Source organism: Neofelis nebulosa, chromosome 10 (genome assembly GCF_028018385.1).
Source record: "Neofelis nebulosa isolate mNeoNeb1 chromosome 10, mNeoNeb1.pri, whole genome shotgun sequence".
Lineage (NCBI taxonomy): Eukaryota > Metazoa > Chordata > Mammalia > Carnivora > Felidae > Neofelis > Neofelis nebulosa.
In genome coordinates this window covers 63,212,053-63,227,780 of record NC_080791.1, presented here as the reverse complement: position 1 = coordinate 63,227,780, position 15,728 = coordinate 63,212,053, and the positions used below count along the sequence as shown (strand labels likewise).

Genomic DNA, 15,728 nt, shown 5'->3' with positions numbered 1-15,728 from the left:
AGTCTGTAGGTTAGCTTCCCAGTGTGTCCCTGCCTACCGCTCCCAGCCCGAGGGCACAAATACAATCCTCAGAAGCGAGGGAGGCCGAAGGCGGTGGCTGTGGAAGCCCCTCAGGTTATCCTTGTGCCTCTCTTACATAGTTTCTTTGCCCACTCGATGTGCACAACAAAATTTTCCATGGCTCACCCTTTGCGGTGGTGAAAGTACATTCCAGAAAGAGACACACCAGCGAACTGGGCCCGAGGAGGGGAACTCAAACTTACAGGGAGCAAATTTGGGGAAGGGGGGCGGATACTAAGCCAACCTGCTGCCCTGCGGGGGCTACCGGGGCGGGGCAGCAGAAGGGGGAGCGCTTACGAAGAACCCCGCCGCCGCCATCCCGTGCCCCCCCCCCCCCGTCCTGCCCCCCCAACCCCCACCCCACGCCTCCCGGGACGGCCCGCTCCGCCTGCCTGAGTCACGGCTGGAGCTGGGGAGGAGCCGGGAAAGGAGGCCCCAGCCCAGAGTGCAGCCAGCGGCCGCACTGCACAGAGAGCAGGCAGGGAGGCCGGAGATCATGGGGGAGAGCGCGCTGGAGCCGGGGCCTGTGCCCGCAGCGCCGGCGAGGGGCCCGGTGCACGCCGTGACGGTGGTGACGCTGCTGGAGAAGCTGGCCACCATGCTGGAGGCGCTGCGGGAGCGGCAGGGGGGCCTGGCTCGGAGGCAGGGAGGCCTGGCGGGCTCTGTGCGCCGCATCCAGAGCGGCCTGGGGGCGCTGAGCCGCAGCCACGACACCACGAGCAACACGCTGGCACAGCTGCTGGCCAAGGCGGAGCGCGTGGGCTCCCACGCGGACGCCGCCCAGGAGCGCGCCGTGCGCCGCGCCGCCCAGGTGCAGCGGCTGGAGGCCAACCACGGGCTGCTGGTGGCGCGCGGGAAGCTCCACGTCTTGCTCTTCAAGGTCAGTGACCACAGGCGTCCCCCACCTCCCGGCCACCATCTGGGCCAACCCCACCCCCCATCCCCCTTACCCGGCCGCCTACCACACCCGCATTCCTGACCCCATCCGGTGGAACGGACTTGCAGAGCCGCACCCACTTCCCACCACGCTGCCCCATCCCTCAGAGCCTGAACGCAGCCTGGCCAACCAGGGTCGGCCAGCTCGAGCTCAGGCCACGTACACCGAATTTGCTCCAAGTCCCAGCCCATCCCTGAATGGAAATAACGGTGGCGGAAGTGCATCTTGCGATCGTTCCCTGCCTCCGATTCTTGCCCCTGCGACCACCAGCCTGCTTAAGCGGGTCCCACCTAATTTCCAAACTTTTGCAGTTTGCCAGTAGTTCCCCCTCTCCACCCCTGCCCCCTGCTCTCCCACGCCTGCCTTTTCTATGCCCCTTGGGCCCGCCCCAAGGGTGGGGCGGTTCCCCGGTGTAATTGAGGAGTGAGGCTCAGGCTGCTGCGGGGTAGGGGACTGCCAGGGTCAGAGCTGTGTTCATCATATGCAGGAGGAGGCTGAAATCCCAGCCAGCGCCTTCCAGAAGGCGCCAGAGCCCTTAGGCCCGGCAGACCAGCCCCAGCCTGGCCCAGAGCAGCCGGAGGCCGAAGTTGAGGAGAGCTCAGACGAGGAGCCTGTGGAGTCCAGAGCCCGGCGTCTTCGGCGCAGCGGGTTGCAGAAGGTACAGAGCCTGCGAAGGGCCCTCTCTGGTCGGAAAGGCCCGGCAGCACCAACGCCCACGCCAGTCAAGCCACCTCGCCTAGGCCCTGGCCGGAGGGCTGATGGCCAACCAGAAGCCCGGCCTGCCCTGGAGCCCAAGTTGGAGCCAGAACCTCCACAGGACACCGAGGAAGATCCCGGGAAATCTGGGGCTGCTGAAGCCGCCGTGCTCCAAGTAGAGAGTGCAGCCTGAGGGCTGGTGCTGTCTGCTTCTCTTGTGCCTATGCCTAGTCCCCAAATAAATCTCCCTCTCCCAATGCAGCATTCACGCCCAAATAAGGAGTGAATCCTGCACCCATAGCCCAGCTCTGGCCTTCCCTTCCCAGTGCCTTCAGTTTAGCCTGCATCCTCTAAAAGAGAAGCAGCTGCTCACACCTGCTTGCACTCCCCTTCAATAAAAGTAATGTCACCTAATCCAGACTCCATGTGAAGGGGTGGGAGGAAAAGGCTTGGAGGAGTAAGACAAATGTCGGAACCTGGAATGTGCCTTCAATTTCAACCAGATCATTGTATCATTTCTCAGGTTCCCACTGAGTCTTGGGCACATAGAAAAAACCTGCTGGCCATTTGCTTCTTGAGCACTTTACTCGTGGAGAGGCATCCAGTACAGTCTCTTGCTGTAGGTGCTCAATAAATGTCAACAAGTGGTTTTCCTTTTAGTTTCTTCTTCCTTTTCCATCTCTTAAAAGTTGGGCTTTCCGCTATTCTCAGCCTTCTCATTCTGGGTTGTCCTCTGTGAACAGACTGACTCCCAGGCCTTTGCCACCAGCCATACACACTCCAAGACCACTGTCCTGAGCCGCAATTGAAATGTACCTCAAGTCAATGTGTCCAAAGGAAGCAATCTATCTTTTAATTAAGTTCAATTTCAATTTAGTATTTATTGAGCACTTAGTATGTATCATTCAAAATGGCATCTCCTCTTGCGTTTTCTTTACCAATGAATGCCACCACCATCCACACAGAAACCTGGGAGTCCTCCCTGGAGGACTCCCTCTCTCTCTCAATCCTCTCCCCCATGGAAACAGTTACCTCTGCAGTCTGACCACTTTTTGAATACCCATGGCCACTGCTCTGTTTTAGGCCTTATCTTTCACCTGACCATTATTTGAACTGCCAATCTGATCCCATCATCCTCCTGCTTCAGACCCTCAGTGGCTCTTCATCACCTTCAGAATAAAGTCTGAGTTCTTGAATATTCCTTCAGCATCTTTAATACAACTTTTTGTGATCTGGTTCCTGTCCATTTTTGTAGCCTCATCTTTTGTCGCTTCTCCTCATTCTATTGAATTACACTGAGCTGTGTGCTCTCATTCTCATCTCTAACTCTCCTGCAAAACTCAGCAAGGCACCCCTGTTTCAGGGTCAGGTGCTTCTCTTCCTTGCTCCCAAAGCACCTCCTCTACACCGCAGTGCTAACTGTCTGGATTGTGATTGATTGCAGTTATTCTCCCCATCCCATCCCACTACACTGTGGCTCCTCTGCTGTAGGGATTGTTTTATTCATTTCTGTATTCCCCATGCCAGATACCATGCCTGGCCCACAGTAGGCCCTCATGCAGCAAGAGCATCACAGAAGAAATGGGAAGTGTGAGGGGATTAGCTAGGGATAGGAGCATGGTCGTCAGCCCATTCAATCAGTTATTGTCATATGAAAACATTTTTGAGTACCTAATGTGTTTGTAGGCCCTGTGTTAGGTCTTTGAACACCAAGATAACAATCCTGAGGCCTTTAGGGACTTCAGAGTTTAGGGAGATGCAAACATGATGATGTAAGTGTAGTGATTGTTATGTTATTTTGAGACAAAAGAGGGAAGGGATGCAACCTAACCTGAAGGAGGATAAGTGGGGGATGTTTAAGGCCATGTTCTTGGAAAAGGTAAATAGCGAGATGGAAAACAGGAATGGTGTGTGGCAGTAGAGCTCAGTGGTTATAGTTTGGCTTCTTAGTTCCTTCATCTTTTTTTTTTTTTTTAAGTTTATTTATTTTTGAGAGAGAGAGAGAGAGAGCAGGGAAGGGGCAGAGAGAGACGGGGTCAGGATATGAAGGAAACTGCTGACAGCAGAGAACCCGATGTGGGGCTCGAACTCACGAACGGTGAGATCATGACCTGAGCTGAAGTTAGATGCTCAACCAACTGAGCTACCCAGGCGCCCCTCTTCATCTATTAAATGGGCAAATGATAGCCTCTATTGGGCTGTTGTGAGGATTAAGTTACGTAAGTATCTAGCACAAGTGCCTGGAGGAGAGTTTGTTTTAGGTGTATAATTCGTTCACCCAGTTATTCAACAAATATTTACTGAACTTGGAATTTCTGCCAGACCCTGTTTTAAGAGCTGGGGATACAGTGGCACATGAGAAAGACAGGATCCCTGTCTTTGTGGAGAGTGTAGGGGGAGACAGGCAATAAACAAGCATACTATGAGACAGACAAAAACAAGCAAACGTATGTACTAGGTCTTTCTGGTTATGGGCCCTGAAGGAAAGAAAGAAGTAAGGATACAGATAATGACTGGGGTAGGGGAGTACTTTAGATGAGGAAGTCGGGGATTTAAATTTTTTTAAAAAATCTTTTTTTAAAATTTTTTTTTTTTTAATGTATTTTATTTTATTTTTGGGACAGAGAGAGACAGAGCATGAGCGGGTGAGGGGCAGAGAGAGAGGGAGACACAGAATCGGAAACAGGCTCCAGGCTCTGAGCCATCAGCCCAGAGCCTGACGCGGGGCTCAAACTCATGGACCGCGAGATCGTGACCTGGCTGAAGTCGGACGCTTAACCGACTGCGCCACCCAGGTGCCCCTTAAATTTTTTTTTTTTATTTTTGAGAGAGAGAGAGAGAGCAGGGGAGGGGCAGAGAGAGAGGGAGACACAGAATCCGAAGCAGGCTCCAGGCTCTGAGCTGTCAGAACACAGCCCGACATGGGGCTCCAGCTCACAAACCTTGAGATCATGACCTAAGCCGAAGTCAGATGTTTAACCAACTGAATTACCCAGGTGCCCCAAGGAAGTTGGGGATTTAAAATGGGAGCAGAGGGGCGCCTGGGTGGCGCAGTCGGTTAAGCGTCCGACTTCAGCCAGGTCACGATCTCGCGGTCCGTGAGTTCGAGCCCCGCGTCAGGCTCTGGGCTGATGGCTCGGAGCCTGGAGCCTGTTTCCGATTCTGTGTCTCCCTCTCTCTCTGCCCCTCCCCCGTTCATGCTCTGTCTCTGTCTGTCCCAAAAATAAATAAAAAATGTTGAAAAAAAATTTTTTTTAAATGGGAGCAGAATTCACTAGTGACTTACAACTTTTTTTCTGATGAATTCAGTTAGAAGAGTCTAAGCTCCCACTGACTATGACTGGCGGGAAGTCTATTATCAGTCACTTTAGGGCTCCTCTCCTTTCTTAGGTTGTACAGTTATACCAGGAGGTTCACACCATTTCCTGGTCTCTCAGACCTTGGATGCCTCTGCTGCTATTGCTTCTCATGGCCGCACGATGCCGCTGTTGGGGTACCAGTGTCCTGGTTGTTGTGTGAACAACCCGGAGGTTTCCTGTCCAGCTCTGTACCTAGAATCCGGGGTCCTTCCATAGAGGCTGGCTCTGCTGTAGCTCCATTTCCTTTGGAGAAATTCAGGACTCGTTCTGCAGGCTTCCAAGCCTTAGTATGCAGACTGTATCAGCTTCCCGGCAGCCACTCCTTTTAAGGTTCTGCCATCACAGAGGGGTTGGTCTGAGTAGGCTCATTTCTCTATCCCCAAGGAAAAACAAATTCTTGTTCTTTTTCCAAATCCTTGGAAACCTACCCAATTTCCCTCTTTCAACTCGTAGACAAATCAAGAGCCCAGCTGCACATTTCTTACAATAAAATGTCTTGATAGTTCACGGGGAAGCACATGAAGGCTCAGAGAGCCTGCACTCTGACCTTAGGAACCTAAAGCTTCAGCTAACTTGGATGTGTGTGTGTGCTACTTTTTATTCCTTCCTGGTGCTTCTACAGCAGAAGTGATAAAAATCAGTTAAAACAAAACTAACTTATTTTCTTAATAGTTCTCTTTGTTACATTTTGTTCTTCATCATTACCACTATTGCTGTTGTTATTAATATAAACTAAAGGGAGTGGAGACTGACACAGAGTACCAACTTGTCATCCAACATATGTGGAATTTAGGTGGCTGCTTTAAGCAATGGGGAGGCACACTGGTGGATTACCAAAATTCAGAGTTTGGTTCTCAGTTCTTCAGATGAGAAGCACAATTTATTATGTGTTCCAACGTGATTAGGCTGAGAGAGACTGATCTGCAATAACTGAACTTAGAAAACACTGGTTACCTTGAGTGCTGGATTCATTACTTTTTGTGAGAAATCCAACTGCTAAGTGAAGTAGACTAGTCTAACTAGCTAGTCAGAACCTTTTCCATCCTGCAACATGGGAAGCCAAAGTAAGATCTTAAAGTGTAAGGAAATAGAATTGTAGAAATGGGATGAAGAAAATCAATAGGATTATCAAACCTGGTATGACCATTTTCTGCTGTGATATTCCTCCTACATGGATAAGAATATGTACATTCCTGGCAGGAAATTTCTTCCCCTGTTAAGTACTGGAGATCCTTTTGACTTTCCTTTATTGAGACTTGAATCATATAACCTTATCATTGAAGGGAATCCAAAAGCCATACAACCCACCTGCATTTCCATCACAACATCCACTACCATTTTTTAACCTATCCTTAGCTGCCTGTGCTTGAAAAAGGCGGGTGACAAGGAGTTCACTACCTCTCAGGCAACTGTGTTTTTGGGCAACTTTGGTTGATAGGAAACTTCTTTATACTGAGATCAACATCTGTCTTTATGATTTCTCATATGTGGCAGTTGGCCACAAACAAATAAAGAAACAAAATTTCTTTATTTCTATGATGTGTGTGTCCTTGGAGTCCAGCTTCAGTGGGCCACACAGGACTGACTCATCTAAAACATCCTTTACATCATCTTCCTCGGGTGAAACACTGCTGGTTTATTCAGCCATTCGTTGTGATCTGTTATCAATCTTGGTCATTCTTTTTTGGATTGTTTTCATTTACCCATATCCATTTGGAATAGGGATGTGCCAAGGTGCATAGAAAAAAGTATGGCTTTCATAGTCAAAGACATGGGGGCTTCATTGCTGGTGAATGATAATTTCCTTTTTTCGGCTTTCCTATGAGGATTAAATAAGATTTTTTACTTGCCCATTCATTCATTTTATATTTGTTGTGCTAGGTGATGGAGATGGATGGTATAGTATGTGGATCGGGATATAATAGAACTGTAATAGAGCGCTCATAGAACTGGCAGTTATAATAAAGTTTTAAATAAATGCTATGATGCTAGAAGTATAAGTTGCTATGGGAGCACACAAATGCAGCCTCTAACCTAGCAGGGGTGGTAGTAATTACAGAGGAGGTTCTCCTGAGGAGAAATGATCTTCCCTCCAACCTGATTTCTATTTCTTTTTTGTCCTATTGAATTAATTATATAAGTTTCTCAAGTGACTTTTTAGAAGGACCTGAGATATAGTAAAAAAAAAAAAAAAAAAGTATACTTATCTCAGTATCTCATAGGAAACACTAAATGCAACATATCTCAAACTGTGCTCATCTTTTCTCAGAAGTCAAGATTCTCTTCTGCATTTACTTTAGAAAGTGTTAGAACCAAAGACCTGACCCTTTGCCCCCACCCCAGCCCACCCCAATCCTTACATCCAATGAGTCACCAAGTCCTATAGATTCTTTATTAAGAATTCTTGTGAACTTTTCTCTCACAAATAACTAATAAATTTGGACCATTATGGAAACTTGAGAAGAAACCCTGTGCCATAGGAAGGCAGAGCTGAGAAATGGAGAGACACTGAATATCACACTTTGCTTGTGGGCAAAATGGAGTTAATAGCACTGTCTACTTTGTGAGTTTGTGAGTTTGTGAGTTAAGTGAGTGGATATATGTAAAATGCTCAGGATGGTGCCAGGCATGTGAGAGCTTAATGTTTGTGGTTGTTTGCTTATGCTCACTTGTTCCCTAAATTTAGTCAGGCAGGAACTCAGCACTTGCCACAGACATTTTCATTTATGTGAGCTAATAAACATACTTTTTGTTTAATCCCAGTTTTGCCTTTGTGTGTGTGTGTGTGTGTGTGTATTTGGTTTTCCCCTGCAAATAAAAGATTCCTAATAGACATAGCTCCATTGACACTGGAACCAACATGGAAGGCAAGGGCAACATCTTATTGTTCATTGTTATCTCCAGCATCTAGCGCAGTGCCTGGCACAGAGTAGGCATTCACTGAATATTTGGAGGATATGCAAATTTATTCCAGCGAGGTGCTGGGAACACAAGGATGAACAAGAACCTGCCTGGAGGAGTTGGCTCATGGATGAGCCCTGTTTATTGTTCTTTGGAACTCTGTTGTTTCCTCTCAGGGTCAATTAAGGCATAGTAGAGACAATGGCTGGGGCCCACAATCCTTTCTGGGCCGTGAGAGTGTTAATTTTTATGATCAGAAGAAAAAAAATGAACTTTTAGGTAAAAAAGTGTTTTAATATGTAATGTTAATGTATTGGCCTTTACCTTTATACCAACATAATTGTAAAATATAATTTTTTTAATGGATGAAGGAGTCCATGAGGGCAAAAGTGCCTAGAGCCCATGGAAGCCACAAGGCAGTCTTGCTTCCTTGGTCTTTTGTCTTCTTTCTCCTTGGAATTTTCAGGAATTTTTTTTTTTCCCCTCTCACACTCATTCTCACATACTCAGTCCCTTAGTTTGATTCTAGCTTTCTCTTTTTTTATGTTCTTTGGCTATTGTTTAGAATTACCCTCAGAGGTGCCTGGGTGACTCAGTGGGTTAAGCATCCTTAAGTATCTGACTTTGGCTCAGGTTATAACCTCACAGTTTGTGAGTTCGAGCCCCACAGTTCCTGATGAGTTCAGAGACATTCAGGGTTGTTGGGCTCTGCTTTGGATTCTCTGTCTCCCTCTCTCTCTCTGCCCCTCACCTGCACTCTCTCTCTCTCTCTCAAAAACAAATAAATAAGCATTAAAAAGACAATTAACCTCAATTATTTTTTTATTAAAAATGCAGTAGGTTCACTATATGTCATTATTTATTTTTATTTTTGTTTTTTTTTCTTAAAGATTTCAGTTTTAAATAATCTCTAGACCCAGTGTAGGGCTGGAACTCCGAACCCCAAAATCAAGAGTTGCATGCTCCACCAACTGAGCCAGCTGCCCCTTGTCCTTTTTTTGTTTTTAAAGAGAGAATTTGTTTTACTTATTAAATTTTAATTCCAGTATAATTAACATCCAATGTTTTCTTTTCAGGGGTACAATATAATGATTCAACAATTCTATGCATTACTCAGTGATCATGATATGTGCACTCTTAATTCCCCCTCACCTATTTCACCCATGCCCCCTCTCCCAACCTCTCCTCTGATAATTACCGAAGTTCTCCATGGTTAAAAGTCTTGTTTTTTAGTTTTATTCTTTTTAGCTTCCTTTGTTTGTTTGTTTTGTTTCTTAAATTCCACATATGAGCGAAATCATATGGTATTTGTCTTTCTCTGGGGCTCCTGGTTGGTTCAGTCAGATAAACATCCGACTCTTGATTTCAGCTCAGGTCATGGTCTCATGGTTGGGTTCATGAGTTTGAGCCCTTCACTGGGTTTCCCACCGACAGACGGAGCCTGCTTGGGATTCTCTCTCTCTCTCTCTCTCTCTTTGCCTCTCCCCTTCTTGCACTCTCTATCTCTATCAAAATAAAATTAAAAAAAAGGAAAAAAGATATTTGTCTCTGACCGATTTATTTCACTTAGCATTATACTCTCTAGTTCTACCCATGTTGTTGCAAATGGCAAGATTTAATTTTTTATTGGCTGAGTAATATTACATTATATATACATACATACACACACACTACCTCTTCTTTTTCCATTCATCAGCTGAGGGACATTTGGGTTGCTTCAATTCTTAGCTGTTGTAAATAATGCTGCTATAAATATAGGGGTGCATGTACCCCTTAGTGTTTTTGTATTTTGGGGGTAAATACCAAAGTAGTGTGATTATTGGATGGTAGGGTAGTTCTTTTTTTAACTTTTTGAGGAACTGCCATACTGTTTTCCACAGTGACTGCACCAGTTTGCATTCCCACTAAAAGTGCACTAGGATTCCTTTTTCTCCATATTGTTGCCAACACTTGTGTCCTTTATTTGCTTTCTTCATTCATGTAGCCATATCCATGCTGCCTCAGGCCCTCAACCACCAGCCTATGTTCAGCTCTGCAAGCTTTATTCCTATTAGAATGAAACCACTACTTTAAGGAAGCTCCTTGGGCCAGCAGCCTACAGACTCTATTCTCATTGCTATAAACTAAATTTTGTGTATTCTGCACTTCAGGATGTGCCCATTCATCTTGGAGAAGTACGTTCTGCTGGTTCTGCACATGTTCATCTTCTGGGATTTGCGGTTGGGATCATCCTTGCTCTGATCTTCGCTGCTAGATCTTGTGGCTCTTACAAATTTCCTAGTTTCATCAAAGATGCAGAGTTTGCATTTATGTTCCTCTTTGCTGCTTTAAGATTTTTTCCAAGATGATAAGATGATGAGAAAAATACACAGGTAGAGCAAATATGGGGCCTGGTGTAGTAAGTATGTACCACTTCCTTCCCCCTGACAGTTTAGGAAACTTAAAAATTGATTTTATAGAATATAAGTCCAAAGAAGGTGTTAGAATCATCTGAACATAACACAAATACTCCTGAAAATTGAAGGAAACTGTAACCTCATCCAGAGGATTGCTAGGGAACATGAAGCCCAGAGTTACTAGTTACTCCAAAAGCTGGAGTACTAATTTCTCATACAGCATTCCCATATAATTAATGGAGACTAATAATTAATAGATAATACATACAAAACTTATTGATGGAGTTTTCTCTAAAATTTCCTAGCCCTTACAATTTTGGGGGATTAAATTATAGACTTAATTTTTCCTTAGAGTCCTAATTTGAACCTGCATAATTTTTCATACATGTATTACACACACAACCTACATAGAGATTTTAAAACATTTCAGTAGTTGCTTTCATTGGATTCAGTTTCATGGAAAACCTTTGGAGACCTCTCTATAGCTATACACGCACATGTATACCCATATACATATGTATGAATACACACATATATACTTACATATCATATATATACACACACAAATACATATACAAACACACATATATGTCTACCTCAGAAAATATTTCATAAATATTTATTTAATTTCACTATATTTCATAGATTTCATAAATTTCCAAAACCAGTTAAGAATGTCAAGTTACAACTAAATTGATATAACATTAAAATGCAATCAAATCCATACTGAAAATTATTAGAGAAATAGTTACATTTCTGAAAACTTAAATAAGCAAGTTTGTGTAGAACAGTATCTGTAAGTCCACCTTATTTTCACAAACTCAATTCACAAAGGACATTTCACTTTTTATTACATGATATCATTTACATTTAGTTCTCCCAAATATGAAGCCAGATGTTGTATAATTTTTTATATAAAAGCAGATAGAACATTTAGAAAACTTCAGTCATAAAAAATTTCAGGCACTTCAGTTTTGGCATAAATAATAACTGACTCTTTGTATGGATTAAAATATGTTCTTTTCATATCTTGCAAATGCATTTTCTATAATAATTATGACAGAGATGAAGCATGTGGCCATCTTTAAGGGTTAAGGTTTATAATCTATTTCACCATTAAAGAAATACCCAAGTTGAAGAACAATACATCTTTTAGTTCTGTTATATGCTTTCACCACTATATCTTTGGGTTTAAAACAAAACATTTAGGATAAAAGTTACTAAAATTGGAATTGTGCAAGTTAACTTAAGAAACTTCATAAAGGAATTTCACTAAAGCAGGAGTTGTGATAGATTTCCTTCCCTTCTTGATTCTGAAGCAGCTCTCTCAAGGTAGAATTGTTAAGTGGTTCAAAAGACCCCCCTCCACCCTGTTTCTCCCTCTAGAATCTCTATATGGGAGAAATGTCTTGATAATTGTCTGGCTATATTTCATTTTAAGTACCTGTATTTTTCTCCCTGTATGTTGCTTAATTCAATCTATCAAGATCATACTTATCCCTGAAAGAAAAAAATCATTAAAAAATCATTCTGAAGAAAAGTCATGACTTTAGACATGATTTAACTCATAATGACATTTTACTTTCCTTAAATGTACTCCACCTTACTTACTTCAGTATACTTGAGAACTATAGATCATTCTGGAATACACAAAACTAATAGTTTTATAAACTGTTTTGACAGGCAAATCACACATTTAGGTAGAACTGATAAGACTTATAATTTCTCAACTTCTCACATATATAAATCACACATTCATTCTGGTCAAAACACGCTCTTCAAAAAATAAGTTTCAGAAAGGAGTTTCTCATATTTATGAATGGAAATTTAATGTTCCCAATTAACTATTTTTAAACATTTGCTTAAAAGGCATCTATTTAAGCAAATGTATTTGGAAATGATGCCACATAATTTCAAGGTCAGAATACCCTCTCCTGTCCCCCACTCCTGTTACTTTCCTCCATGGACAGAGAGATTACGTATAGACATTCCAAATAAATAATTCAGAGTTCAAAAGCATCAATTTACAATCAGCATAGACATAAGTACCCATAATTTCAATGTTTAGCTTGTTTCCAGTCTTTTCTTTGCCATTCCTTTAGAGAGGGTCAGTAAATTTGGAGACTATACATATCTCTACTATTATCCCCCCTCATGTTTAAAACCTTGACTTCTATCCAATTTCCTTTGCTAAGTTAAGATTCTTCATTATTTCAGATATTCTCTATTTTATTTATTTTTTAAGTTTATTTATTTATTTGAGAGAGAGAGGAAAAAAACTCGAGTGGGGGAGGGGCAGAGAGAGAGAGGGAGAGAGAGGGAGAGAGAGAGGGCAAGAGAGAATGGCAAGATGGCAAGCCAGCTCCATGCTCAGCACACAGCCTGATGCAGGGCTTGATCTCATGAGCATGAGATCATGACCTGAGCCAAAATCAAGAGTCGAATGCTTAACCAGCTGAGTCTCACAGACACCCCCAGATTCCTCTCTATTTTAAAGTTGACATATAGGGGCATTCTACATAAAGTAGGGAGTATTACTTCCTTGATTTGGTAGAATTTGTTTTTAAAACTTGCAGAACATTATGTGGATCTCAAGTAGTTGATGTGCCCAGGGATATGCAAGAAGATCAGAGGATAGAGACATTAGCAGAAGGGAAAAAACCCAAATAGTATCCATTAAGGGTAGCTCTTAAAAGATCATAGCACCACCTGGCAATATCATGCAAGAACAAGATCTGGTAATAGGAAATTCCTAATCCCTAAACGATGATGTAGACTCAACAGAGTCCATGATGAAAACTGTGGCAGGCATGGGATACATTTGTAGGGAGTGTGTGGAAACTGCTTCCCACCACCAAAGCAGCCTCCTGTTGGGTCAGTGGACAGATGAGCTGCTTATATAGTGCATACTAATGGAAAGGACCCTCTGCATATCTACACAAAGATGTGCACTATGATTATTATTCAGTTACTGTTCTATGAGTTCTACCCTAGGTAATAAGAAAGAAAGAATAAATATGTGAAAAGATATCATTAATGGTAACTTAGAAAATGTAGAGTAATATAAATTGTGTGATTCCATTAAAAATATATATGTATAATATATATGTCATAGAAAACAATTTACTTTTTGATAGTGGGATGGGGAAATATACACTTGTATTTTTCATTTTTGATTCTTCGATTATTTGCACTTGTGAATATGTATGAATTTTGATAATAAAAAGTGGAAAATTTTACCATTCTACTTAATTCAGAAGTCCTTAGACTATAAATAAAATAGCTCTATCTTTCCTTTTTTTTTTTATTTTAGAGAGAGTGAGTGATGGGGGAGAGGGGCAAAGGGAAAGAGAGAGAGAGAGAGAGAGAGAGAGAGAGAGAGAGAGAGAGAGAGAATCTTAAGCAGGTTTCATGCTTAGTGAAGAACCCGATGCGGGACTCATTCCTATGACCTTGGGGTTATGACCTCAGTCAAAACCAAGAGTTGGACGTTCAACCCAGGTGCCCTGGTCACTTCATATAATCGCTGTCAATTTTTTTTAATATTTCTTAATCAAAATGTATATATCTTTCACAGCAGAAGTATGAGCAGAAATTTTGAGTTAAGAATTCTGTAGCTTTTTTCTTTATATAAATTTTGGCTTTTATTCTTTCCTTTTTCTCTTGTAACTATAGGACTATGCATAGCCCAGGAAAATTCCATGATGAAGAATTAAGTAATCAGAATAGGAGATATACCACAAAGAAAAATACAACATTCACAATAATGAAATTTCATGCAGCTATCAAAATTATGGTTTAAAATCATTTTAATTATATGAGAAAAATTTCAAAATACAATGGTTTGAAGTATGAGGAAACCAAATCATTTATGCAGTATGATCCCAGCTACATTTTATTTTTTTTATTTTATTAAAAAAAATTTTTTTTATCTTTATTTATTTTTGAGAGAGAGAGAGAGAGAGAGAGAGCGAGTGGAGGAGGAAGAGAGAGAGGGAGACACAGAATCCAAAGCAGGCTCCAGGCTCCGAGCTGTCAGCACAGAGCCCAATGTGGAGCTCAAACCCATGAACCGTGAGATCATAACCTGAGCTGAAGTCGGACGCTTAACCAACTGAGCCCCCCAGGCGCCCCCCAGCTACATTTTAAAATTAAAGTGTGCTGGGGCGCCTGGGTGCCTCAGTCGGTTAAGTGTCTGACCCTTGATTTTGGCTCAGGTCATATCTCATGATTTATGGGATCGAACCCTGTGTGGGGCTCTGTACTGACAGCTGGAGCCTGCTTGGGATTCTCTGTCTCCCTCTCTCTATGCCCCTCTGCAACTTGTGCGTGCTTGTGCATGCACTCTCTCCCTCTCTCTCAAAATAAATAAATAAACTTAAAAAAGAAATTAAATTAAATTAAAATGTGCATAGGAGGAGGAAGACTAGATAAAAATGTTAACTGTGATGATAGGACAAATCACATGTTTTCTTCTTTATACTTTTTCCTTAGTTTCCGAATCAAATTATTTCTGAACAAGTAAAGGAAAAAGTACGTATTTAAAACATGTTAAACAACAATAAAACATAGACTCAAGTAAATAAACGTGGTCAGAAATGAGGATGGAATTTATGAGTGTGAAGTAAAAGTAGGAAGATAGAGGCAATTCTATGCTGAGAGGCTCTATTTAGTAAGAGGGCCTCATATGATTTATACAGAATGGGGTCTTGAGCCTGTACATTTGTTTTTCCAGCATCCAAATAAGGGGCTTTCAGATTGTGTTGAGAAGCCAAAAAAAATGCAGAAGATAGATAATCTTTAGTTAGAGCCCGAGTCTCTGCAGGCAGCTGTCCCTCTCTTGACAGAGCTTCAGTAGTGGAGCGCTCCTGCAGGCGTATCTCCATCTTGTCAGCACAGAGAAGAAAATAAAACTGCAGGCATCTGAGTTACTCATAGGGAGCTAAAGCTAAATAAAGAGGAGACAGGGTGGAGGTGGGTGGTGATGGCATGGATCCTAAGCATGGCTTTCAAAGCATAAATACTTATGCTGCACAGACTGTCTACAAACTGGGGATGTAATTGAACAGACAGCATGAAAAGACAGGAGTCTTCACTGGAGAAAAAATAAGACAAGATAGCCACACCCTGTATGATCACAAACCTCTTACATATACCACATTTAAAGCCGGGGTCTCAGAAAACAAGCTTGTCATCATCCACTACATTTCCTTTTTTCTCCCTTACTTCTGTCATATTACTTAAACAAAGAGGCCATTAGACTGAGGTGGCTCTAGTGCCCGGGTAGTCCACCTAAGCATACCAAACGCTAAGCCTGTAAATGCTTTGAGGTTGCAAAATTGAAACCTAAGGACATCTAGTCACAAACAACCAACTAGG

General features: G+C 42.7%; 1 protein-coding gene and 1 long non-coding RNA gene across 5 annotated transcripts in view; both read left to right on the top strand.

The window, feature by feature from the left end:
* LOC131487392 (uncharacterized) overlaps positions 1 to 15,728 on the top strand; it is a 119,115-nt gene that overhangs the window by 50,825 nt on the left and 52,562 nt on the right. The window lies entirely within an intron of this gene.
* On the top strand, positions 444 to 2,346 carry CAVIN3 (caveolae associated protein 3). Its single transcript, XM_058688054.1, has 2 exons — positions 444 to 940; positions 1,485 to 2,346. Exons 1-2 carry the CDS (start codon positions 557 to 559, stop codon positions 1,884 to 1,886), a joined length of 786 nt encoding a protein of 261 aa, XP_058544037.1. The 5' UTR covers positions 444 to 556; the 3' UTR covers positions 1,887 to 2,346.

What these genes read in the sequence shown, in the direction of transcription:
- CAVIN3 (XM_058688054.1), top strand. Translation starts at nt 557, where the DNA reads ATGGGGGAGAGCGCGCTGGAGCCGGGGCCTGTGCCCGCAGCGCCGGCG. An exon ending in TCCACGTCTTGCTCTTCAAG is followed by an intron (nt 941 to 1,484) that starts GTCAGTGACCAC and finishes CATCATATGCAG; the next exon opens with GAGGAGGCTGAAATCCCAGC.